The sequence below is a fragment of the Eublepharis macularius genome, chromosome 12 (genome assembly GCF_028583425.1).
Source record: "Eublepharis macularius isolate TG4126 chromosome 12, MPM_Emac_v1.0, whole genome shotgun sequence".
NCBI lineage: Eukaryota > Metazoa > Chordata > Lepidosauria > Squamata > Eublepharidae > Eublepharis > Eublepharis macularius.
Window position 1 is genome coordinate 1589548 of NC_072801.1, and position 26235 is coordinate 1615782.

At 53.2% G+C, this 26235-nt stretch overlaps 1 protein-coding gene across 1 annotated transcript in view; it reads right to left on the bottom strand.

Moving 5' to 3' along the window:
• PRKCB (protein kinase C beta) overlaps positions 1-26235 on the bottom strand; it is a 168626-nt gene that overhangs the window by 91011 nt on the left and 51380 nt on the right. Inside the window, exons 3-5 of the mRNA XM_054994913.1 lie at positions 21285-21367; positions 3641-3752; positions 1506-1634 (exon numbers count right to left, since the gene is read on the bottom strand). Of these exons, the coding sequence (XP_054850888.1) occupies positions 1506-1634; positions 3641-3752; positions 21285-21367 (324 nt within the window). The remainder of the gene's footprint in view (positions 1-1505; positions 1635-3640; positions 3753-21284; positions 21368-26235) is intronic.

Below are 26235 nucleotides of genomic sequence, written 5' to 3' on the forward strand. Positions count from 1 at the left end.
GCAGGGGCTGACTGGCCCCTGGGCCTGTTTTGCATGCCTCTGAACCATCTGTGTTGGCCTGAAGGGCCGGACTCAGCCCTAGGCCTCAGTGGGACAAAATGCATGGCCAGATGAGCTAATGTCCTGGGTGCTAGCTGCACCCCAGGGGTGTTGGCCGACTGGCTTTTGCTACTGCACCAGGGTGGGAGGCAGCGGCATGCCTGTTCACCACTGGCCACGCCTGTGCTCCACCTTTCCAGTAGGTGCTGGGGTTTTCTGGGCTGGGCTGGACTGGGACTTGTTGAGTGTTCTGACACCACAAGAGGGCGCCCGAGCTTCATCTCCTCTTCTCAGAGAGGGAGGGAGACTGACTGCCTTCTGAGCTGGTCAGAGGTGGTTGCGGGGGTGGGGGGGGAGTAAAATTCAGAAAAGCCTTTTGATCAGAGTAAAGCTCCTAGACACAGGGCGTGAGATACATGGGCACTTCCTTGTCAACAGCAATAGGTCAGAGTTTTATTTTGTTTACTGATAGTGCAATGGTGCCGGGACTGAAACTGAAACTACAACAAGAAACAGCAGCTTGCAGCAACAGCCTGACGCATCTTTGCAAAAGCATTAATGGATTTGTTGCACTGCCCACCGTCAAGTAGCAAAATCTGATTGGCTGCATGGCATTGTGACATCACCCCACTAACGGCAGCAAGAATCAGTGGGTGGCATCACTAAATCCAAAAGGGTAGGCAGCAGTGCCCCCACCACTCCAGGGCTTTGGGGGGGTAGGGGTCCATCCCCATGAAACTGCTGATTCCCACCCACCATCTGAAACAGAAGGATGTGCAGCGGCCTGACTCAGTGAGGGGCTCCAGAAACTAACACAGAGAAGCCAGAATTCAGAAACCAGTGTGTGTAGTGGTTAGAGTATGGGCTGACCCAGGGAGAATCCCTGCTGTGCCATGGAAGCTTGCGGTGGGGGACACCTTGGGCCAGTCACACGCTCACAGCCCCACCTAACTCACAGGGCTGTTGTGAGGCGGCAGACTGCAGCCATTGTTTATGCAGACTGGGGATGGGACACCCGGAAAAGCCGCCAGGGTGCCACGCTCCAGCTTGAAGTGGCCCACCCACAACCTGCCCCTGTTATCTGGGCTAGGGAGACATGCCACCTGGTACCGCTCATTGCCAAAGAGCAGGGGAGGGGTCCTCAGAGAAATGAAGGGAAAGTCATCTGGTGACGTTCTTCTGACCTCCGGGTTCCCTGCAGCCCCCTCCACTGACACCCCTGGAGATGCTGCTGTCCTCAGGAACACACGGGGCGCTCATGCAGCCAAGGGGGCCCACAGCAGCAAAATGCAGACCTTTTGTTTTTGCCCACGTGAAAAGAATGGAAATCTCACCCTTCCCAGTTCAAAAAGTGCACACACGTGCCGTTTCAGGACCCTTTTCAAAAAAATTTATACCCCAGACTCACTATGGTACCCCTAGAGGAATGACACAACCCCCCCCCCCACCCACCCACCCCTTCTTACCTACAACAGTGAGGACTTCGTTTTCTATGTCTGCCTTGATGTGTATCCGGCCCCGGCGCTCGGTGTGGTCTGTCCCACAGAGACTCGGCACATTCATCACACAGCGTTTGTGAACATTCATCATGCAGGCTGGAGGGGGGGCAGGACGGGGGGGGGGAAAGGTTCCAGTTTGAATGCGAAAGACTCACCTGCAGGTTTCTCTTGCAACCAACCCCAAGTTAGATGCTGAGGGATTTGGCCTCCTTTAACAAAGGCAGCAGAGGCTCCCCACGGGTGCAGCCAGCCTCCACGGGGGGCTTTTGCCGGCTCTGACGCGGGCAAAAAAGCCCTTCCCTTCAGCGACACCCAAGAATGCAAAGTTCCCTCTCTCCACTACGGAGAGTCCAAAATAAGTAAGGGAGAAAAGGGGGCATAGACAGGGAAGGAAGAGGGACTTTGTGGGGCTTCCATTTGGGCAGGCAATGTTCAGCGTTTGCCTCTACATTTGGGCAAATCCATCTCTTGTTGATCATGCCTTTTGTGAGTCGCAGCTGAGCAAGCCAGGCCATTCCAAGGCAGGAGGCGGAGGAAACCCAGAGGTGCCACCTGCAATGGTCCATTCACTCACTGGATGCAGCAACACCCCTTGCCTGGACCAACTTTGCCATACATGGAGACAGCCAAGGAAAATGTTCCTTGGCTGGGGAGGTCTCGCAAGAGAAGGCATGTTCTCACGCGATTGTCAGCAGACATGGTCCCTGGACTCGCCCCAGCCAGCACAGGACCCTCAGAAGGGCCGTTTTCACACTGCTTACCTTCCCTCGGAACGACCCGGAACATCGTGCAAAAAACATGGAAGATCGCGTTTTCTCACGCGAGATTTGCGCGACATTGTGCAAATCTTGCGCGAGAAAATGCGATCTTCCGCGTTTTTTGCGCGATGTTCCGGGTCGTTCCGAGGGAAGGTAAGCAGTGTGAAAATGGCCCCGGTTGTCCTGACTTTAGCACATTTAGTTGGGCAGATCTTTGAGGTGTAGATCTCAAAAGCCATTTGGATTCCAGTTAGGCGGTCCAATTCTTTTTGTTAATTCTCAAGGATGTTGAGCCTCATGGTATAATTGTTTTACTGATGTATTACTTGAGGGGAGACACTTAGATGTGTTGGGAAATGAACTAAATTGATTAAAACGAACAAAGAAAAGATTGCCTTTGCCAAGGTCTGGTTCACACACCAGTGTCTGTCACTGGATTTCTCTTCACTCAATTGCTGGACCCACGAGGAGTGTCGGGGCCAATGCGGCTGAAAGGACACTCCTTTTGATGTAGCGCGTCTGGAAGGGTGGCTCCTCTTTCTTTTTTCACACATCATGTTCCTGACACTAAACAAGGTGCAGCATTTGTGAATCAGCTCCAAAAACGCCAGGGGAAAACTTTCCAAAGATTGCTGTAATTTTACAACATGGCCACCAGGTGTCTGCCTAAGACAGGATCCTGTTGTGCCCCAGCCAGAAAGAAAATTAATTAATCTCAGGATGGTGCACCAGGCTGCGAGAGAAGGACCTGAGCACCCACAGAGTCCATTGGACAGAACAGACCACCTTCTTAACTTCAATAGCAGAACAGCCAGATAGGGAGATCCAGGGCTTTTTTTCAGCTGGAACATGGTGGAACGGCGTTCCGGCACCTCTTGAAAATGGTCACAGGGGTGGTGGCCCCGCCCCCTGATCTCCAGACAGAGGGGAGTTGAGATTGCAATCTCAACTCCCCTCTGTCTGGAGATCAGGGGGTGGGGCCACCACCCATGTGACCATTTTCTCCGAGGGCAACCCACTGAGCTCCACCACCTCTTTTCCCAGAAAAAAAGCCCTGGGGAGATCCAGGGAAGAGTCCCAGTCTCTAGCTCCAGGACTGCAGCCGCACCATCCAGGGGTGGGCCTCCCGCACACCACTTTCCCTGCACACATCACAAGAGAGGATTTGGCACCCACCCGCCCTCGCTCATTTGCTCTCCTAGGTTTCTCCAGCTGCTCAACTGGCTTTGGTTCAGCAGGTGACCATGTATGAAGGTTGCTGACTGCATTCTCCTCTTACACCCAGGCAAAGGTGCCTCTGCTCCCACCTCACCCGACCCCCAATGTCAAACATGTTTCACTTACTATCACATTTCATCCCCTGGTGGATAAGTCCATACAACAAGGAGCCGCAGTGGTCACAGAAGGTCGGGCTGGAGTATGTGTGTATTTTAAACTTGTGTTTGCTTCGTGGGTCCTGGTGAGAAAAAAGACATCACATGGGAAAAGGTTGGAGATGGGAACACACCACATCAACAGCACACGTAACCACTAGACATGGGCCAGAAAGACAGGCAGCCACTTGGCTGTCTTTGCCAGGAGCACGTGGCGACCTCATTTTATCCTTACAACACTGCTGTGAGGCTGACCAGGCTTGAAGCCATCGCAACAGCTTCCCCCCAGCCCAGGATCCCTCCTCTCGCCGCCTCTCCTCACAAGCATTCAGTCAAACGGTGGCCACATCCTTCTGTCAGTATCAAGGGTCACTCCATAAATACTTGGCTGGGCAAGACCCTTGGGCCCAGGCGACAAGGCCAGGCGGGGGCCGGAATTGTTAGCGGTCAGGCTTGCCCTCACGATATTAAGAAGGCTTATCAATACGGCTATGCCATGAGCCCCTCCTCTACATGTTGTGGGATTTTACCCACAAACACTTCTGAACCAGGAAGAGGGATTCTGCTGGGGAAAGGGATTGTGTTCCTACTTCACAACTGAAATCTGGGGTGAATTGTTGCCCCCCTGGAAAAAGAGGGTGCCTGGGAATGTGGAAGCGTTGCTGCACACCGAGGGCTTTGCACAGTTCATGGGTGACTTCTATGAAACGGGGGCCCACGTCTGAATCCCAATAACACGTAATTCCCCACTTACTCCAGATGTTGTTAAAGAGAAGGCGGGCTGTCGTGGCAGCTGTTTGTTGTGGCAGGCAAACGCTTCTACCCATTTACTGAATGGATCAATGGCTGTAAGGCAGTATTTGTTGCTGTGGGCTGTGGGTAGATGAAATCTATCTGGATGCATGACCAGGGACCTTTGATCCTTTGGTACTGGAGGGGTGCTCTAGCACCAGTTTGTTCAGCATTCACCATGGCACAAGGGAGGCATTGCTCTACAACCTGGTGCATGCCTGGCCACCAACTAGTGTCTCAGACTTTGTTTAGGGTCAATTCCTTTCTTCTCTGGCCTTGATCATGTACAAACTGAACCAGGTCTCTGTGGACCTCTTGGGGCACAAACCAATGGAAGTTCTGAGAGTGGTCAACTGCCCAGAAGATTCCAATATTTTATATTAACTTGTGGGGTCTCTGCCTGCTTCAGCTAGATAGGTAATGTGAGGGGGGGTTCATCTTTTTGCAGGGTGGCGAGATCAAGGCAGGGTGTGAGGTGTAGGTGCTGTCGCCAGGTAACTACTGGGTTAATTGGTTGGGTGAGGGGCGAATTGAGATCCGTCCCACTGTCTTCCAGGGCGGCTTCCCTGGCAAGGGGTCTGCCTGGGGGCTCCAGAAGTAGCATGCATTTGAGGAACTCCTCTGGTGCCCTTTTACATGAGTGACCAGGTGGGGGCACTCCTGTCCTAAAGGGTTGTTATGCAGAGCCACTTGCCCATATGGGATATGGGCTTGCCATCGGAGGTTTTGCAATCATGGGCGAGCCCGACAGGGCGCCAAATGGTGGCTGCCTTGGTAGTCCAATCGGAGTCAGTGTAAATGGCAAGGGGGCAGTCTGGCGGCTCAAACTCCAAGATGGCATGGAGGGCTTCTACCTTGGCAGCCTGGCTGGAGTGGGAACATGACGGGCCTTTAAGAGCGTAGGAGCCCATCGTGCAAATCACTCCATCGCCTGTCTTGGGGGTGCCTGCGGCATGGAAGGAGGATCCGTGGCAGAACCAGCACACAAAATCCTGCAGCTGCACTTCTGCTGGGGACGGTCCTCATACTGTGGGCTGGGGGAAGAGGGCACTCGTGGTGCTCTCCAACGACTAGGAGGCTATAGGGGGCAAGGGAGCCTGTCTGCTCCTTGCTGAAGTCCACCCCATGGTTAACAGGCGCCAGTGTCCACTGGAGACTTGCCCATTTGCGGTTTTCCCTGAGAGGATAGATTTAAGGGGGGCGTGCGAGCTCTGAACTACCACGTTGGCACCTCCAGTGAAAAATCCCCAGTGGGTCAGACTCCAAACAAGGGCTTGGCGGACCTTCTCGCAAGGGCAGGATCTCGCTTTCACAAGGGTCCCACTTCAGGGGGTCTAGGCAATGACTCCCCAGGATCCTGCTTGCTGCTGGGTGAGCATCACACCTCTGCTCTGCTCGGAAGTGGCCAGTTGAATGAAGGAGGGATTGGCCACGCCGGGGTGTGCCGGGGCTGGGGTGCTGGCGAGGTGACGTTCTAACTCGGCAAAGGCAGTGTGCTGCTGCGGTCCCCACAGAGAAGTTAAATGTGCCTAATAGGGCTTGCCAGGAGGGGGCATCACTGGGAGCGGGGAGTTTTGAGAGGCCCCCTGCTCTCGGGGTCCTGCCGAGGTTTCCAAGGGAGAGGCCAAGCTATTTTACTTCTCTTCGGACCAGCTGTGCTTTTTCTCTGCTAGCTTTAAATCCGGTGCCTCTTATTACGCTGAGGACCTCTCTAGTTATGTCCCGTGTCTTTTCTTCCGTGTTGGAATAAATTAACACGTCATCTACATACGAGAGCACATGTGATTTTGACTCAGACTGGAGTCGTTCCCACATCTGGACAACATGGGCATGGAAAATGCTGGGGCTGGAGTTGAAGCCTTGGGGAGTTCTTTGAAAAATGTACTGTTGGCCTCAGAACATGAAGGCAAATCTGGCTGTGACATCTATCACCCCATTGATCACCAGGGTTGATTTGGCTGATCTGGCCGGCTAGGCAGGTGTCCCCTTCCTCCCTCACTGCTCCATGTGTGTCCCTCCCAAAGCTGTGTGCTCGGTGGAAGAGGACGACCATTCCAGATAGAAGGGGTGTACCGTTCTTCGGTCAAGGGTATACGATAGCTGTGCTCCCTGGCTAGAATCTCCAAACAAGCAAGTATTTGGTTCCTGCGACTATGGCAGTCAGGATCTCATTGTATTTTGCAACAACGGGGGCGATGGGGGGAGTGGCAGCATTGAAGACCCTAAAACCTACCGTCATTCTCCATGTTACTCCATCCGCCTTAAGGACTGGCAATAAGAACGCATTGCAGAGGGACTGCATGGGAGTCATTACATCCCATTATAAAAGTCCTTCTATAGTCTTGCCGACTCCTGTCTCTGCCTCAGCAGGGTATTCATATTGTTTCTGGGGAGGGGGATCATTCCCTTCAATGAGGACGCAGGCGTCCTTCACTGTTCCACACTCAGCTTTGTCCTGGACCCAGACCTCAGGAAATTCTTCTACCCCCAGGTTGCTAGCAATGGGGGCTAAGGGCAAGGGGACTTTAAGAGCAGTGCAGCGGTGAACAGTGGACACCTTGGATGCTCCAGAGGAGACCATGACGAGGTCTATGGTCAGTTTGGGCTCGTGGAAGAAGGCATCCCTAAAATGCCTTGATCCTCCCCTCAGTTCTCACAAGCTGTGATGGGGGCCTTTAGGCTTCCTATGGTCAGGGGGATCCCTTCCCAAACTTCAGTCTTGTGAGACCCACCTCCGTACCCAGTGAGGGCCGTAATCTTTCTGGGTGCAGAACTTGGGTGCAGGATGTTCAGGGAAGCTGTTGTGTCTACAAGGAGGGTGGTGGAGGATCTTCTCCCAGAGGTCCCGATGTCTGCCTGCACCATCAGCCGCCCCCTGTTATCAGGCACACGCCTGGCCATGATGAGTCCTTGGGGAAGAGGTGTGGGCCTTGGGCACCCCTACCACAGCAAATTCCCTGTGGTGAGGGGCTTGTTGGAAGGTGGTGGTGCTTCCGAGAGAGGGTCTGGGGGCTGGTGATTCCTAGGCCGTCTCGCAGTGCTTGGAAGAGAGCTGTGCCGAGCATTGATGTGGGCCGCTTACTGAACTTCTTGGCTAGGTCTATCCCAGTGTCTCTCAGCTGGGTCCAGATCACTGCTCTGTACTTGTCCCAAGCGGGTAGTTGGGATGAGCAGGAATGGGGCTGCACGGGAGGTATGCTTGGTGCCTGCCAAGGGGCAAAGGGTCAGTGTTGGCTGGGAAGCCCAGGGTTGTACCTTGGGGTAGGTTTGGGAGCGGGCTGGCAAAACCGTGTGGGACCGGACTCTGGACCCTGGTGTGGGTCTCTCCAGTGCTGGCTACCCCCAATATCAGGATTCCGCTCTTGAAACTGAACTCGGGGCTGGTCTCAATTCCCTCCTCAGCCTGTGAGAGGCTGTACTGAGTGGTTACTGCTGTCATTCCAGTTCTGGGAATGAGGCCCCTTATTGGCATAGGCTGCCACTTGGGTGGGCTCAGAGCGCCTGGGCTCTGGGGTTTTGCGTTGGTGTTTGGTTGGGGCTTGAAGGGCTCTAGACCCTCATAAGAGGTCTGCTACCTTCCTGATCCTACGTGCCAGTCTGTCCACGGGAGGCCGACTAGGTCTAAGGGTCCTAGTGTGACCTGGGTTTGGGAACTGAGGCCCACGTAAAGCATCATACTCCCAAAGACCTTGGTATGAGGTGACTTTCCCGGCAATGGCAGCAAGGAGCTTCTTGCGGGCCACGTAAGCTTCCGGGTTTTCATCTGACGTCTGGCGCTCCATAACGTTACAACATGTTGCCGGTTTGGTCAGGCCAAACGAGTGGCCTTATCTCTTGCCTCCACCATTCCGAGCAGAGGGAGGTGAGGTCCCCAATTGCTATGCCTAATTCTATGGCTGAGGCGCCTGTCCTGGATGCGCAAAGCCTAGCCAACTGGGTTAAATCCACTCCACCTGCGGTGGGGTGTGCGTGAGAGACTGCTGTGAGTCATGCAATCCCTGTGTCATTATTAAAGAAGCCAAGCTGGTCTGCAATGGCTTACACCTCAGCAGCAGTCTAGGGGATTTTCTCCTTAACTTCCTGACAGGCAACGTGGCCCTTTGCACCACGTGTCTCTATGACCTTTTCTTTTATGGAGTGAAGGGGAACTCTATCCTCCTCCTGGGCGGGGTTGTGAGGAGCCTGGGGAACTGCGTCCTCTGGCAGGGGCTCATAAGGAGGGTCCCCAGGGAGATCTGGGAGAGTGTCAGGGTGAATGGGAGCTATTAGGGCTGTTTGGAGACCAAGCTGCTGCTTTAGGGAATTCCTCTCTTTTTGACACGCCTCGTGGCTGCCTGCAGGCTGCTGGGTTTTTTTCTTGAGCAACAAGGTACTGAGAGGCTTGCTGAGTCAGGAGAGCTGTTGCTCTAATGCAGCAACTTTCTGTTTGGGTGCCTGAGTGCAGGCGAGGCTTCTTCCAACTTCTGCCTGGACTCTTGGGCAGCAGAGGCAAAAGTATTTATATCTACCATCAAATGGAACTTTTCTGTTTGCAACCTGCTCAGCTCTTGAGCTTGAAGCTTAACTTTTGCTTGGGCTTCCTTAGCCGTGCTTACACAGTCTGAAAGGGCCATTTAAAGCCCCCATGCTGCCCAAGCATCCTTTTTAGACGCTTTTAACTTTTTATTCACACACTGTGCCTGGAAGAAGCCCAACTCCCAGGGATTCTGACCCTTTTTAACAAGCCGCTTCACTATTTTGTCCAAGCTATGGTTTTGCTTGAACGTCATGGTGGCTTTCCACAAAAAGATGGTTAGGCAGGAGAGGACTTTTGCACCTGACCAAGGGGCTCCTGCTTCTGGCTACGCAATCATTCAATGCCGGAGAGCCCTTAATGGATCGGTCCACTACAGTTGGTTTTCCCTCCCAACTGTGAACCTAACCAAGGACCTTGACTCAGGGACGAATTTCCCCTAATCCTTTTTAAAAGAGCTTGGTTCTACTATCCAGTAGGGTGGCAAAGGGGAGGGTGAACTCAATGGAACTTAAAGCTGGTGCTTGGCTGGAGTTTGCAAGGGGAAGAGATTTTAGGAACCAAACTAAGGCAACTGATCAAGTACAGAAGCCAAATTGTTCGGAAGGGAGAAGTACCCAGCTCCATGACGGGGCAAATTGCTAAAGCCTAACGTGCCTGTCACCATGGCAGATGCACAGACGCTAACTTTGGGAACTTTAAAGCAGCAGCATGGGAGGGTTCCTCCCACTACTAGGCACAAAATGGCGGCTTGCAGCCGATTCAGAGAAGGGGGGCGGGGTAACCTGTCCTAATTTCCAACCTAAGACATGTGTTGCTACTCATGAGACTTAGGGGGTGCAGAGTGTTGCCCGCATTCTCCACCATTATTCTGTTACCCAATGAGGAGGTCTCCTTGTGACTTGGGGGAATTAGCATGCAAGGAGAGGCAGTGAGAGGCGGGTAACTTCAGGATCTCAATCTATGTATACGAGGATTGTCCCGGCTAGAGAACTCTTTCAACGGACAGACAGATATTTCAGTCAAAATGGAGGGATACTGAAAAATAATAAAGATCAACAACACCCAAAAACACACACAACACACCCTCAGAGCTAACTAGAAAGCAGTGGTGAAAACTGGATAGAATTCAAGGGATGTGGTGATAGTTGCCACCCAGAAGAGGGTGTCTGGGAGGGGGAGCATTGCGTGAGCAAGGCAGCAAGGCAGAAGAGCTCGGATGGAGGTCCGAGGGTGGATGCTGGATCCGAGAGCATGCATGCAACTATGGCGGAGGGGTAGTCCAATTATACTGTAGAATGTACCCTGGGGCAAGAGTGCATCTTCTGCCCCAAAACAATGACTTAATGGCTGTCCCTGTGGTGGGACAAAAGCCTGGGAAGCTGTCTCTGGGGCAAGCCAATGAACTGAGAAGGTTTGATAAAGTCTTCCCGGGTGGAACTAAAGTTATCAGTGGTGACTGACGACCCACGATGGATGGGTGGGTAAGGCTATCAGAGCCCTAAGTCGCCTGAGAATAGGCGAGTGGATAAGGGAAGATTGATAGGGTGTGTTTGCCTACTATGGATAAAAGAGGATACAAGCCCAACTTCCCAGGCTTACATCTGCTGTTGACTAATTCAATCGTGGCTGCTGTAGCACAGAGGTTAAATGGTTGGGCTGTGAATCAGCACTCTGCTTGTTTGAATCCCACTCCTGCCATGAGTTCAGCAGGTGGCCTTCGGTCAGCCACTCCTCTCAGCCCTAGCTCCCCAGATGAATTGTAGGGATAATAATATACTGACTTTGTTCACTGCTCCGAGTGGGGCCTTAATCTTTCTAGAAGTATGGTATATAAGTGTGTTGTTGTTGTTGTTATGGCACTGGGTGCAAGGTGAGAGCCAGGGTACAAGGAAGAGAAAAAATAAGGGGGTCATGGGAGGAGTGAGGGGGGCAGGCAGGGGGCCGCCAACTTTGAGTTGAGGAGGGGGGCCAAATGCCTAGCAGCCAAACCCTTCCAGAGCAAAGCAGAGCCCAAAGGAAGCAAGGGAGGCTGCAGCAGAGCGCTCTCTCCTGACACCAACACTGCAAGTTGGTTTCTCGTGTCACACATTAATCAGCACGAGGACATCGTATTGCTCCTCTCTCTCCACTAACTTGAGTCACATTAGGGACATGGGGGGAGGGTCCTAACTGAACCTCACTTAATTCAATCTGCTTAAGCCCGACTCTCTGGGCCAGAGATTCAGCAAAGTTAATTGCATTGGAAAGCCAAGAAGTGCCCTCTGGCTTCACCCCAAAGCAAACCTCTTTCCGATTCATAAATGCACTAAAATACCCCTTTTAACAGTGGGGCTGACAGCTGCTTAATGAGAAGCCTGCAAAGAGGGGGCTGGATAACAATTAACCTGTCTTCAGAGAACCTCTCGGAACCAAAAGCACTTTCATTAAGCAAAGCCGCTGTGGTGGGCTGTACTCCGGAAAAGCTTTTTTGCTTCCCAGCGCCTGGATGCTTTTCAAGAAGAAGTTTGGAGACGGGGCACATTTTCAGCCCAAATTTGAGAGGGATAAAAGGCCCTTGGCCTGGTGCCTGCTAGTTGCTTGAACTCTGGCTGCAGCCGGGTCTGATCCAGCAATGCTATTTATGGTCATCCCCAAGAGAGTATCTTTGGGATCCTTCAGTCCCGAGGCTTTGGCTGTTGAGAGACCCCAAGTGGGGGCTTGTCCTGTACGCACAGATCCTGCCCTCTGAAGCAGACCATGCAGGATTCCAATCTAGCCCCCTCCTCCAATATATTTGAAAATGCAGTTGCTCCTATTTATAGTGAAACTGAGCTGTGGAGTCCCCTTTTGCAGTGCACTTGAGCCTTGAGCAAAGAGTGGGGCAGGAGGACCCACCTGGGGATCCCTCTCTGTCCAAAACCTCTGTGGAAACTGACCCTGGCTTCTTCTAACCTCTCGCTTCTCTAACACCTCTCTCCTCTCCACCTTGGGAAACATATATAGGGCAGGATCCAGTCCAAAGATCTGCACCATTAAGTATGTTCCTTGCACAGTAGTCTCTCCAAACTGTTTTTGAAACCAGGGGGTAGTATTTCAAGAGCAGTTTGTTATGTGAGGAGGGAGACTGTTCAGAAAAGTAAAGGATCCCACTGTGGGTACAAATGCACTCCCTCCTTCTCTGGCTCCAGGCACAATGTCCAGAGCTGCCCAAAGGACAGGCAACCCTCCAAGGGGCCACCCCATTTCACCGGGGCAGTCATCATGGGCAATGCTGGGGCCAGTTCTCAAATGAGCGGAGGGTTAATGAGCACGGAAGTGACAGGCAAACCAGCCACTCCCCGAGGGGCAGAACCATGTGAGGTAGGTGTTAGGTGCATTTTAAAGAGCATCACATGTGGAGCGAGCCCCAGTGCCCAGGCAGAACCAGTGCGATCCCAGAGCATGCAATACTCCTTCTGCTGGAGTCTAAACCCAAGAGGGAGCTGAAAAAGTCCACAACTCAGAAGAAGAAAAGAGCTCTAAAATCGTTTTCTGGAAGGCGTTCTGGAAGAGGAGGACTGTACAGCACAGACGGACCAGCTAGGTGGGGTGGGGCTGGCTCAGCCAGTGTGACCCCAGAGGGGCACTTTATAAATAGCCTCAGTCCTTTCCGTTGAAAGACGGGCATCCCCGGGCCCACACGGAGCCTCCTCCAAAGTGAACTGGCTAGGCAAGGCCTTAGTGCTGACCCCCCCAGTTATACGTACCATTTATTATCGGAATTTGCCAACTCTAGTTGGTCAGCCTGTATTGAAGCTAAAATAAGTTCCGTGAACTTATCTATAGAATCTTTATCCCTGCTATCTGAGTCTGAGGCCTTCTCAAAAATAAAATCCAGTCTTTTGGGATTAGAGTTACAAACTCTCTATAGCTCTGCTAATAGACCTTGTTCTCCCCTAAACTTGGGGATTTTCCCTAATGTAAGTTTCCCAGCAGTATACCTTTACCAACTCCTGGCTCCCAATTTACGTAGAGCCTTTTCTCTGGCCAGATTTAATGTTCTTCCTTCAGCCATTTTATCTGGCAGATTTCATGGGATTCCTTATTATAGCAGGTGTTGTCCTTGTTTGATGGACTGAGTTGAAACTGTCTCCCATGTTCTTCTCCAGTGCTCTTTTTATCTGGCGCCACGCCGGGATCTTCTGCATCCTATATTAGCCCAACTTTCAGAGTTTTCTGATGATTTTAAGGTTCAGTTCCTGCTTGACAACCCAGATGGGGAAATAACTGAATTAGGAGCTAAGTTTCTCTACAGTGTCATGGCTATACGCCCTGACAAGTAATATCCTGTACTGGTTTTGCTGCACTGTTGCCCTGCTCCTATCTGTATTTTAATCTCATTTTGTATGGAGTCTCTGTATTTAAAATTTTTATATTTTATATATGCCAATAAAGCCTTGCTTGACTTAGTGCTGCTCCCCACAACTCCTTGTTTCCCACCAGCATTTCTAGCATCTTCCCTCCTCACAGAGGCCAGGCCTGAGTGTGGGGTGGGGGTGGGGGTGGGCTTCCTCCCAGGTTCTTTCCTGCATGCAGAGCCAGGCAAAAAGATGCTTTGGAGGGTTCCGGCTTCTCTCAAGCGAGGCCAACCTGATTTGGCCCGATGTGCCTCCGGACAGCTCCGGAGGCAGGGCGTGGAGGAGACACGGCTGCTCATTGCTGAGGACCAGTAGCCACACACATGCCCACACTCACAAACACACAGAGTGCGTCACTCAGCAAAGACTGAGGGAGGATTCCCACCCTGGGCGTCCAAGGAGGCCAGGAATCGTCCAAAGGAGCGGCCCCTCCTCTCTTGCCTGGGGGCAAAGGGCTGCCCCAGCCCTGGTGCAGACATGCACTGGGGCTAAGCAGCAGGCTTGAGCCCCAGTAGCTGCTTTTGGGAAGACTGCCCCACTCAGGGGGCCACGTGCGCTCTGGATCTTTCTCGCAAGCATCATGAGCAAAAGGCTTTAAAAAATATCAGGCCAACAGACACTAGTTGCAGCTGGAATCTCAGAGCGCAGTCTTCTCTCCTTCGGCAAGTCCCTGTGATCAAGATAGGGCTGGGATGGGACAAAAAAGAGCCTGAGGGGTTTGGGGGCGCCAGGGAGAGAGAAGGGGCAGAAGGCAGTTGCCTTCTCCTGGGGCAGAAGACTCCCCCTCCCACCGCCCCGCCCCCCTCGCCCCTCCCTTTTCTCGGTTTTCCATTGCTTTTCCTGAGAACTGGGAGTGGCTGACATGTTTTTTTAACCTTACAGAGATTCAGACAATTGTGCAAGACAGTTCGACAACTTGCAGAACAGCCTCATCCAGCATGGATCCACTGAAGGCAGCGCCCAGAAATACTGGGGCTTGTTTTTCCATTTTTATAACCTGGAAGTTCCAGGAGCTCACAGGTGCAGAGGCAGCTCTGAACAGGTAGAGCGTGGCAGTTTTAAAGCACCGCAGAGAATGTGGTGGGGACTCAAACCCCAGAAAGCACCTGACACCTGGGTGCCCTCAATGCTTGTGCTTTCAACCCGCTTGCAGTCGGCCAGGCAAATTACGGGGAGAAAGGGAGGGCAGGGGCTGACGGTTTGGGGAACAGACCTGGAACCATTAGGGGCCACTTACGTATTCAGCTTGGCTACCAGGCCGGAAAAAGAAGTAGGGAGCCAATTAATGAAGAGCAATTGGCTAATCAGCTTAAAAACAGCCCTTGCTGGTAACACGCCAGCAGGGACAAAGCAGCACAGCAAAATATGCTCTCCCCACGAAATGGCTGCATTCCCATTTCAGAAAAAGCATTTGTCCATAATAATCTACCCCATCACAGATATCACCCCAAGAAGATACAGAGTTTCCAGAGCAGAAAAAAAGATAACAGAGTCTCCCAGAAAAAAACCCTGCCCCCCCCCCTTCATAGCTCTTCAGAGGCGCACCAGAATGTCTTCTTCCTGGCCTTCTGGTCACACTGACCACTTCCAATCTCCACCACATTCATACGATTTGCAGGGACTGCAACGCCACCCAATTCCACGGACCAGAATTCAGGAGCCTCAAGACCAAGCTGGGGTCATGGGCTGCTGTGCCCCCAATCAGAACCATGTCCTCAGCCAGCCCAGCAGCCACAGCTCAAGCTGGAGGGGCAAGGGGCAGCTTGACCACCATGCTTCAAGCGTATTTATACCAGGCTGACCCAAATCCAGAGGTATCGTCAGTGGCTGCTGCGGCTCACATGTATTCCCTTCTGCATCCGAAGTGCTTTGGCTCCCCGCCCTCTCAGTCCCAGGTCGTTCATGTGCCAGCCTTGGGCCAGGGGGCTCTGGATTTGGCACTCCCGGTGTTCTGAGACATCCCTTGCCTTGTGCAAAGGCCCCCCCCCCCGAGCCCTGCATAACATCCTTGCCTGCCGCTGTGATTGAATGCCTTACATGTCTCACATGCCCTCCCCTGTTGGGTGCACCGCCCCTTCTTCTACAGGGCAAGCAGGCACCAAACAGCAGAGGACTAGCTCTCCCCCCCCCCTCCGTGCTCAGATCCTGACATTCAAGCAGTCGGTAGGGTCTGGTTTCACCTTCCTCTGCAATGGCGTCTCTGCCACGGTTGGTTAGGCACAAGAGGAGTTCCTCAGGGCAGAAGTCTGCACGTTTGTCTTCCTGCTTGACCGGGGCTCCCCTTGACACTGAAAGGTTACCTGCACCGACTGTCCTCCACACCTGACATTTAAAGTTGTGGGTGGCCTTTGGGGTTGTTTCTTTCGCTGTCTTCTTGCCAGCCTGCAAGCCGCCCTACAGACAGACATTCACCTGATGGGGCAGGGAAGGCCTCTCTCCAAAGTCTGAGCCCAAGCAGGTGGTATAAAAGATGTGGCGCTCTGTCTGTGCGGCAATTTGTAAAAAGTGCCACAGGTATGGGCAGAAGGAGGTGGAGGATTGCTCAAGAGCCAGTTTCTGCAGAGCAAGATCCAGGTCCCGTCGCACCCTAACGACCAACGAGATTCCCAAGGCATTCGCTTTTGACTCTTGAAAGCTCGTAACTTGGAAATCTAGTTGGTCCTTAAGGTGCGACTGGACCTGGATCTTGCTCTTCGATGGTAAACCAACATGGCTACGCATGTGAAACTAGTTTCTGGGGAGGCACTGAGTATTTTGCTCAGTGCAAGGCATCTCTCTCTCTCTCTCTCTCTCTCTCTCTCTCTCTCTCTCTCTCTCTCTCTCTCTCTCACTTGCAACCAGTTTATTCAACTTGATTCCTTTTGCTCCCTGACTCAGACACACAAAAGAATCTAAGCGCAGTCCTGAGGGTTCAAACCAACACTTTCACATCCTGTGCCCCCCTCCCAAAGCCAGCTGGAGGCAGTGGGCAGCAGCATGTGCCTGAGGGGCCCCTCTTGTTCCCACCCCAGCCGCCCAGAGTGCTGGACATCGGCACTCCTGCTGATGACACGACTTGTCCAAGAGCACACTCTCTGCTTCCGTGTATGGCCCTTGCTTAGCCCAAGAAGTGCCCGACGGCTTTCTTCAAGATGTAGGTGCTCTGTGGAGTCTAGCAAGCAGGGCCCTCTGCAGGTTGGCATTTCTGCCTTCTCCCTGGCCCCCCCGCCCCCCGCCCATGCTTCCTTTCAGCCAGCAGCAGCCCCAGTAAGGCAGAAAGGCTCGCAGGTTTGGGTTTTCGGCTTCCCAAGCCTGAGCCTGAGGTTCTGAACGCCCTTCCTGCCCTCTCAGTGCAGCTGTTATTTGAAGAGGCAAAGGCATGGCAAGGACCAATTATTCATTATCTCCTCAGCCGAGGAAGTTTGTATTCAAAAGACCTCAGGCAGGAGGAGGCCATTCTCCCCTCTCCCCCCTCTCCCCTCTCCCCCCTCTCTCCCCTCTCCCCATACATGGAAACTGCCATACAGTAGATCAGATAAAGCCAAAGAGAGTGTGAAGGAGAAAGCCGGGCGGGGGTGTTTTTACAGATAATCGGAAAAGTCTTCCATTTTCTCTTTGCTAGTGATTCTCTTTAATCATGTAAAGAGATGAATTTTCAGCTTTATTCGAGATGGTAGGGAGGAAACCCAAAGAATTCCTGTCCTGTAACGATGAACAATATCTTGAAGAATTGGGCAAAGATGACATTTGGACCCCTTGTGGAAACCCCGGAATCACGCTCTCTCCAGGTCGCGGGGCAGGTTGTCAGAGAAACAAACAGGGCATGAGGGCTCCCCACTGCTTGCAGGAAATGGCCCCGTTCCCACCTCTCTCCTTTTCACCCTGAAAAATTCTGGGCTGTCACACACTGGCCTTCTGGGCACGCTCGCTGACACCCCCCCACCCCCCCACGCAAGAGCGAAAGAAGGACGGAGCCCCTCAGTGTTGCTCAGGAGGCGCTTCGGAGGAGCAGGCAGCTGTGTGTGACCCCGGGTGTCCCCCACACACACACATGGATTGGGTTGTGTACCAGCCAGGAGCTCCCTTGCTACAGTCCTGGCTTTGCTCTTTCATGGGATTTAAACGGGACCTTTTCAAAGCCTCTTGAAAGGCATCTGTCGCCCTCCCCCACTTCCCCGCACAGCAAAGTGATCCAGCAGCAGAGCCTCTCGCAGGTTCCGGCCCTGCCCTTCTGCCACTGGGGGTCAAGAGACTTCTGGCGCCATAGGGACACACAGGAGAGGCAGACCTCTGCCCCCAGTGCCACCTCTCCCCAGCGCCCACCATCTTAGAAGCAGCCTCTGCCAGCCAGAAGCCACTGAGCCACCTCCTCCAGGAAGCCAGGTGCCCACTCTTACTGCCTGCTTTCAGGTGATGACAACCCTTGCTTGCACGCACAAGATGTCCAGGCGCGAATCCTAGCAACTTTGAGGAGCCACTAAGCCGTCAGAGGGCAAACCTGCCCTGCGCTGAATACCCAGCCAGGCAGAATCCAGCAGAGGAGCCCATTTGCCATAATCCAAAGGATTCCCGTAGACAATATTGTTCTCCAAAATGAGGTGGGCAAGTGGGTTTGCTATATACCACCATCAGTTCAACTGCACATTGTCTCTCTTGCCTTGACAGAACTCATGTGCAGACCTCAGGGGTGTAAACATCAGGGGCGGAGAGAGAAGACATGTAGCACCACATAACAAGGTGAACCGGAGGAGAACCTGAGGCAAAACTTTTCACTACACTGTCTGACAGAGTCGCTCATCTGGCCAGAGAAAGAAAGAGCCCTGTTTATTTCCAGTGGGCAGTGCCCGGGCAGATGAACGGGTGACCCCTCAGATTGCTTTTTCCCAACTGGAGTGACCCTGTCAAATGACATAATGTGACCCCCCCCCCAGCACAAGTGTTTTCTCCCATCCAGCTGTTTTCTGAGCCCTGCAGCAGCTGCCAGGATGGCCTGATCTCCGCACCCCAAACAGAACACGCCATCGAAGCGCTGAAGCACAGCAGGAAAAGCAAAGGAGGGGGAGTTTTTCATTTCCATCCCAGCTCAGCCACCAACGACTGCGGTCAGAGAAAGGAGAGGGAACAAACCACCAGGACGTTGTCTTGGACAAGCCTTCCTCACAACACAGTGAGCTTTTGAGATAAAACTGACATTTCTTGACGTCTTCCAGAGACCCTGGCCTTCCACGATACGGGGGGGGGGGGAGGAATCATTGTTTTGAGGTGAGGAAGCTGAATATGGCACTGGGCCATCCGCTGACTCTCTCGGGTGTTCATAAGCAAGGCGGCCCTGCTTGGGTCTGCTGGAGGAGGCAGAGCCTGGCCAGAGATGGCTTGCTATAATGCGCGTTCAAGGCCCCTGCAGGCCTCTCCACCCCCACATGCTCTGGAAAGAGGCCCTGGTCATGTGCCCTCACACAAGGTGCTCTGAAAGGGCTGCCCCGGAACCCCCATACAGCAAGCTTTGCACTGCCTAATCAAATAAAGATGTGCCCCATCTGGAGGGGGGTGGGGGGTGGCACACGGGCCAAGGGCCAAGGGTCAGGCAGTGCTGTGGGAGGATGTGGGGTCCAGAAGGCAGCTCGGCAAGGTGGTCTCTCAGGCAATGGCCTGCAATGCCCTCCTTTGCAGAGAAAGCATCTGCACAGTGGGCTCTCGGCTAACTGAGCCCTGTGGCCCCCGGCACCAGAAGAACCGCACTAGGGCTGCCTCTGAAACATACCACAACCAAGCCAAGGAAACCAAGACAGCCAGGAAAAGGGTCTTCTGGGCCCTCAAGCAACATCCAGCCCCCTAGTCAGCATCCCGGAGAAACGCCAGCAGGGCCGGCACACGGCAGCAGAGTCAGCCAGGAGGCTCAAGGCACCTTAACTACAGACACATTCAGTCTAGGAAACATTTCCCTGCTGTGCAGCCCACATTCCAGACGCAAGAAGGGGGTGCGGAAAGAGGACAAAACGTCATCAACAGCAGCAGGGTCAAAGGCAATGGAACGCAGCTGGTCCTGGCTGAGACTTCTCTCTGCACAAAGCCCAAAGGCCTACCTTGTACATATACACAAATGCACACACACTCACACAATCTGTGTCCACTCCTTACAGGCACCAAAAGACACCCCCTCCCTTTTTTTTTTTGAGGAAAGGAAAGAAAGGCAACACCCAGGCAGGAAGTCCGCCAGGCTCCCCCCAAAGAGCAGCCAGCAACCAGGGCGCCGCTCCTTGCTCAGAGGCTAAAAGTAGCAGTTGCCGGAGCAAAGGGGTCCAGCAGCATCTCCCAGTCAATCTCCCAGCAGTGCTTGAAACTAGTCTGTTCCCACGGGGAAGGCAAGGGGCCAGTCAAGCCCAAAGCACGCTGGCTACTTGGAGCAAGCAAGGCCGACCAGGTGTGTCCGTCCCACAAAAGGTGAAAACATCTTGGGGGACATCTTGGGGGGGGGGGCAGGACTGGGCAACCTTTGCTTTCATTTGTTGCTGATTACAAGTGTGCTGTCAAAGGCAATAGATCCAGAGGAGTTAGCCATGTTAGTCCGTAGCTGCAAAATAGTAGAGAGTCCAGTAGCACCTTTAAGAGAGTCCAGTAGCACCTTTAACCAACTTTATTGAGGCATAAGCGTTCGAGAGCCACAGCTCTCTTCTAATGGGTCTGCCTGCACAATTTGTATCCATCAGCTTGAACATGTGGATTCTAATTCCAACTATTTGGAATGTTGACACATTTTGGCAATAGTGCAACGTTCCACTTCAGCTCAGGCTGGCCCCCTTTGTGGCTTAGGCCCACCCCAAAATTGGCTAGCAAGAGATCCTGATCTTCCTTCCCCACATCTTGTGGGGCCCTCAGAATCCCAAAATATGCTGCCTTTGTGCATGGGGGCCTTACAGTGAAGAGCTGTTCAGCCCGAGCACTAGGGCCAACCCGCCCTTCTCCCAATGATCCAACAGATAGGAATCCAACATCGGGAGCCCCGTGGCCCTAGGGCCTCCGTAGCAGTAAGAGTCAACAGGGAAAGAAGCACCAGCTGGGAGGACCCTCTTGTACTGTAAAACACACAGGTCAGTAAAGAAGTCAAGGATTTGAGCAAGACAGAAGTTATCTTTTTGGAAACAAGCATTTACACTCCCTAAGCAGGCCAACAGCTGTGCAAATCAGAGACAAGACAGGTTTTAAGAGCAGCAACGGAAGGCCTGGCAGCCACTGTGTGGTCCCCAGTTTTGCAACGTGCCTTGCACACAACCACACCAGCAGGTAAAAAGCTTGGGCTTCCGTGTCATGCTTTGGCTGCAAAACTGCTTTGCGGGTTCATGAGATACGTGATACGGGTGATGTCTCAACTGCTAGCCAAAAGGCTTCCGGCACAACCGCTTGTCGCCATATACAAACCGAACTGCACTGAAAGTTTACAGAGCGAGTCCCTCAGACCTCAGCACGGGTCGGAAAGAGCGAGTCAGAGTGGCTTGGGAGCAGCAAGGCCCAGGTCTGAGTCCCCACTCTTCTGTGGAAGCTCACCTGCAGCGTAGCCTACTTCACAGGGCTGTTAGGAGGATAAAACGGAGGAGAGGAGAGCAACGGAAGCCCTTCTGAGTCCACATCGGGAGGAAAGAGGCAGGTAGAAATGAAAACTTTTGCGCTGGAAGTATTGAGCCTGCTTTCAAACGGACCTTTCTGCTGTTGAAGTGACACGTCTCTCTCCACCCCAATGAGCCTCATCTTGTCAGGCCTCAGGAGCTAAGCAGGGTCAGCTTTGGCTAGTAATTGCATGAGAGACCTCCAAAGAAGGGTTGCAGAGACAGGCAATGGCAAACCACCCCGGTTAGTCTCTTGCCAGGAAACCCCCATCAGGAGTCACCATGGGTCAACTGTGACTTGAGGGCACTCTCCACCACCCCAAGACAGAGTTATCTGAAGCGTTTACTTACATCTGAAGCGGGGCCCTTATCTGCTCCCGGGCAGGAGAAGGTAACAAATTCATGGCACCTCTTATGGACTACAAAGCAACAGACTGCAAAGAGAAAACAAACAAACAAAGTTAATTCGGAGCTCACTTAAAACCAGAGAACTTTGACCCCCCCCCCTCTCTGGAGATACTCCAGGCAGCCCCCGTGGCTCCCACCAGTCCTGTAACGGGGTTGTTCACCCACTGCTGGGTTCTATGAGCAACCAGCGGCGAAGCTGACCATTCCCAGCCAAAGCAGAGAGGCCTTGCCAGGGGGAGACCCAATGGGAAGTGCAAAGCCACCGGAGTTAAGGACAGCCACGTGCTGAGCAAAGCCGCGTCCCCCGAGAGCACCCTTGTTCTGGGACGAATCTGAGGCAGGGCTTCAGCCTGACAGAGGCCAGCACTGGCCACACACAGCTTGGGAAGAAGAGCCTCTGCCAGGGGGGCAGGAACAGTGACCCCCCCCCCGACTGCGCAGGGGATCCTGGCCCCTGAAGCGACCCTGCCCAGTGAGCGGGGAGAAACATTCCCCACTTTTCTGCACTTGATGAAGCTTGCAGAGGAGCTGGGAGACCACGCAGAGGGCCGCTTTGCCCCGAATCTGCCCCCCGCCCCCCCCGACAATACAGACAAGAACTCACGAGGAGGCGACTAGCAAACTCCTCTTTGCCACGTGGCAGGATGAGGCAGCCACAGCCAGCTGAGCAGGACCCTTAGGGGACGAGGCCATATTTACTCTCCGATGTTGAATGAGGGGCGGCTGTGGCTCAGTGGCAGAGCCCCTGCTTGGCATGCAGCAGGTCTCAGGTTCAATCCCCGGCACCTCCAGTTTAAAAGTGTCCAGTAAGAGGGGACGTGAAAGGCCTCGGCCTGAGACCCTGGAGCGACACTGCCCGCCTCGACAGACAACACTGGCCATGATGGGCCAACGGTCTGATTCAGTATGAGGCCGCTCCGTGTGTTCGTGGGTCCAAGGAGACACACCCTCTCTCTTGCTGGAGACCCAGCCTGCGCTCTGGCTGTGAGGAGGGCTCTGGGGGGCTTGTGAGGTGGCCCTCATCAGCAGAAGTCTTTCATGCCCTTGACTCTTGCCCAGCCTGCTGTATGGGGCAGCAGGGGCGGGGAAAGACCTCATCATCACACCTCACATAATTAACTTGTGGAACTCATTGTCAAAAGATGAAGCAACGGCCAAGAATTTAGATGGTTTTAAGGGGATTTCTGAAGGACAGGCCCAGGCATGGCTATGAGCCACAATGACTAAACTGAACTTCCATGTTCAGAGCCATGTTCAGAAGTCCAGTGGCACTTTAAAGACTACAGAGGGGGTGATAGGAACCAGGGTATTGGCTGGGAAGCTCACCAATAAATGCTACAAAGTGCATAGTCAGCTGTCAAGGGCAGATAGAGGAAAGACGCCCCCCCACCCCCGCTCCACCGGGTGAGCCTACAGAAATTTACTGGCCTAGCCTGAGCAACTGTGGTTCAGGCCCATAAGTTTCCACACGCCCAATGCTGGCCTGCCACCCTGAGAATGGAAGGCACAGGCTCCTTAATGAACTGCACCTGCCGCCTGTTGGCCAAAGCAAGGTGTCCTGGGGTGGAAGGGAGCCTCAGCCCCGGTTGCCCTCCTTGCTTTCTCACGCTGGCAACGCTGTTCCCTGATTGGCTGACGGCCCTAGAAAAGACGGTTCCTCACCGCCGCTCCTTTTGCTTTAGCAGCTCTCAATCTTGACTCCAAAGTCGCTTGAGAGACGTTGCTCCACGCCCAGCCTGACAATGGCCAGGGCTGCCTGACAGGGTTTTGGACTTCCTTTCTGTTTGTGAGTATGAGCGGCCTGGAAGGTTCTTCACAGAATGCAAGTTAGCAAGCAGCTTTGATGTCTAGTCAGATAGTTTTAGGCAAGCTTAGGCAAGCTGTTATTTTCACTGCCTTTTGCTCTGTGCTTTTTAGAGCGGTTCCTGCCTTCTGAACTTAATAAACAACCCATAGTTAAGCCTGGTGCCCAGAGTTTCTGACCGTAAGTGGGCAGGACCAGTGCTCCCAGAAGGAGGCTGGGAAGTCTCAAAAGGAAAGGTCCTCTCCTGACCCTCCAGAAGGCTGCTGGGGGTCTCCCGTGGCTGTGTTCAGTGCTTGGGCAGGGGGGCGGGGGGGCAGGGGTCACGCCTTCAGGCAGGCGCTTTTCAGCCTCCAGTCTAAGAAGCCAGAAGTCCCTCGACTGGCTTCTTGGCCCAGGCAATGGAGACACCCTGCTTAGGCGTCTGCGTAGGTTGAGCCCCATTCGCAATTCACGTTCCGGGTGGAGCCATCTGTGTTCCGTTCGATTCCTGAAAAGGCCAAGCGTGCCCAGTCAGAGGGTGGCAGCTGCCAGAGGGAGGGCGCTGGTGGAACTGGGACGGCGGGCAGGCCTAGCCAGGGGGACGGTGCAGCTGGATCCGATGCCCGTGTTGGGGAGGAGGGGGGGAGGCAACTGCTGCCTTTGTGCAGTGCAGCTTCAGTTAGTCAGAAGCCTAATTATTTTCCTGCCTGCCAAAGGAGAACAGCATGCTCAGGGTGCCTCTGAAAGGCCACTAGGTGTGAAGGCTGCATATATATTTCATGGCTTGCTTAATAATTAAACTTTGGAAAAGGACCTCAGTTGCACGTCCAGAGACAGCCTGAAATCTAACACAGCTGCTTGGTTGAGCTCTGCCGGCAGCCTGGCTCTCTGGCTCCCATTGGCCGCTCCCTCCCTTCTGCAGTTAGGGGGCCGGAGAGGTCCTGGGTACGGCTCCAGGAGCAGGGCCCCTTCCCTGCTGCTGGGGCAGCAGGACAAGGAAGGGGCATATGGTCCCGGAAGCACTGCCTGGCCCCGGCCCCTGCTCCTGGCCCTGCCCCATCCAAGCCTTCCCGCATGGCAATGTGGTCCCCAGGGCTGCTAGGGGAACAGACCAGGGATGTGGGGGGGGGGCTTTTCTTGGAGGCACAAACTACCTTGAGCCAGTGAGGAAGGCAAGAAGAACCTCCACTAACACCCACTGGGGGAGATACACCATCATGTGACGGCAGTATCTAGGCAAATCCCCCCTTCGCTAAACCGACCGTCTGCACAGCTGGTAGAAAAATTGGCCTGGCTTAGATACTCAACTAACACCCCAAGGATCCCTGAAAATGCAGGCGTGGGTGGGCCAGAGTTTTCTTGGCCAAGGGGTAAGCCCCGGACCAAGGGCTCAGGAAATGACTCTGTGGCTGAGAGCCCCTCAGCACAGCCTGGCCAAGCACAGGGAACTGAGGTGTGTTGAACGACAGCGGGCTACATTACACAGCCCAATTGCTTACTCGGGCAACGTGACAACTTCCTGCCACTTGGGGGCTGTTAAGACTGTATCTTTGCTCAGAGAATCAGTAGCGAGCAAATTTTCCAACTGGAGAATTAATCTGCAAACTCGGTTATACAGCTAATAAAGGTCAACCCCCTACAGGATTCCAGATCCAGACCCTGGAGCTGTTTCTAAGGGAGAGAAACGCTGAACAGATACGTTTGTGGGAGAATTGGCCGCTGGCTTGTGCAGGAATGGCTGTGAAATCAGGCAAAATAGAGGATTGCCAGTCATGCATTATGTATCTCTGGTGCAGGAAAGTAAACAGCTACGGCTTCCAAACCCAGACCTCCAGATGGCTCCAAAGCATCCTTGGAAGCACAAGGCCTGGCCCTCGCAGCTCAGCTGAGCTCTCTCTCTCTCTCTCTCTCTCTCTCTGCCTTCAAAGCTTCTCTTTCCAACATAGTGCCACCCTCTGCCCATACTGCCAACTAAAACAATGTCCGAAAAGCTAAAACAATGCACTCCAAAAAGCAAACCAGTAGCTGCTTGCCTTGAAGCTGTTTCCAAGGTTGCTTCCTATGTCCAGTTTCCCTCCTGCCTCTGTCCCAGGGCTCTGGTGGGGTGTGAAGTGCTAAGTGAGATTTTTATGCAAAGGTTGGAGACAACCATGTTGATCTATAGAGCAGCTGAAACACAGCTTCTCCGTGTCAGGAGCAACAAGCCACAATTCAGTGTGCAATCTTTCCAGATCCCCAGCACTCTTCCTCTGCCTGGCTTTCCAGTGGGGCGTAAGGGCAGGGGCCAAGAGGCAGCTGCTTCAGGGCACAAGGAGAAGGCCCTCACCCGCAACTTGCAGGATCTTCAAATGAAATACATGACGGGGTACAGCCCTCACTTAAAAACAGGAGGAAAAGGTTCAGTCCAGATGAAGAGCAGGGAGATATTCAGAAATATTTAATTAAGGAATGAAGGCAAAGGCCAGATCCACAATAACATTAATAATAATAACATTTGATTTATATACCGCTCTTCAGGACGATTTAACACCCACTCAAAGCAGTTTACAAAGTATGTCATTATTATCCCCACAACAAAACACCCTGTGAAGTGGGTGGGGCTGAGAGAGCTCTGAGAGAGCTGTGACTAGCCCAAGGTCCCCCAGCTGGCTTCAAGTGGAGGAGTGGGGAATCAAACCCGGCTCTCCCGATTACAGTCCCGCGCTCTTAACCACTACACCAAACTGGCTCTCAACTGGCTCCGCTGTATGAAGCCACCTTTCCAAAGCCCTGACTCATTTAAAACATGTCGCATGTGTGGAAGGAATGGGAGGTGAAAGAATGGGGCCGATGTGCATTCATAAATCGAGCCCAAATCCAAACGGAATCCTCCTCTCTTCTCTGATATCTTTAATATCACTAATCCGGACACTAAAAATAACTACATTTGATAATCTCCAGAAACCTTTGGATGTGACCATCATTCAGGGTCTGTTTTTCATGGCTGAAGCAAGGCAGGGATCAAGGTCAGCAGAAGCGCACGGGGACCACGCACTCGTCCCAGTTTGTTTTTTGCTGGACTTTGTTGTTTCATCGTGCAAAGCCCCGTTTCCTCCTCAATTACAACCGAAA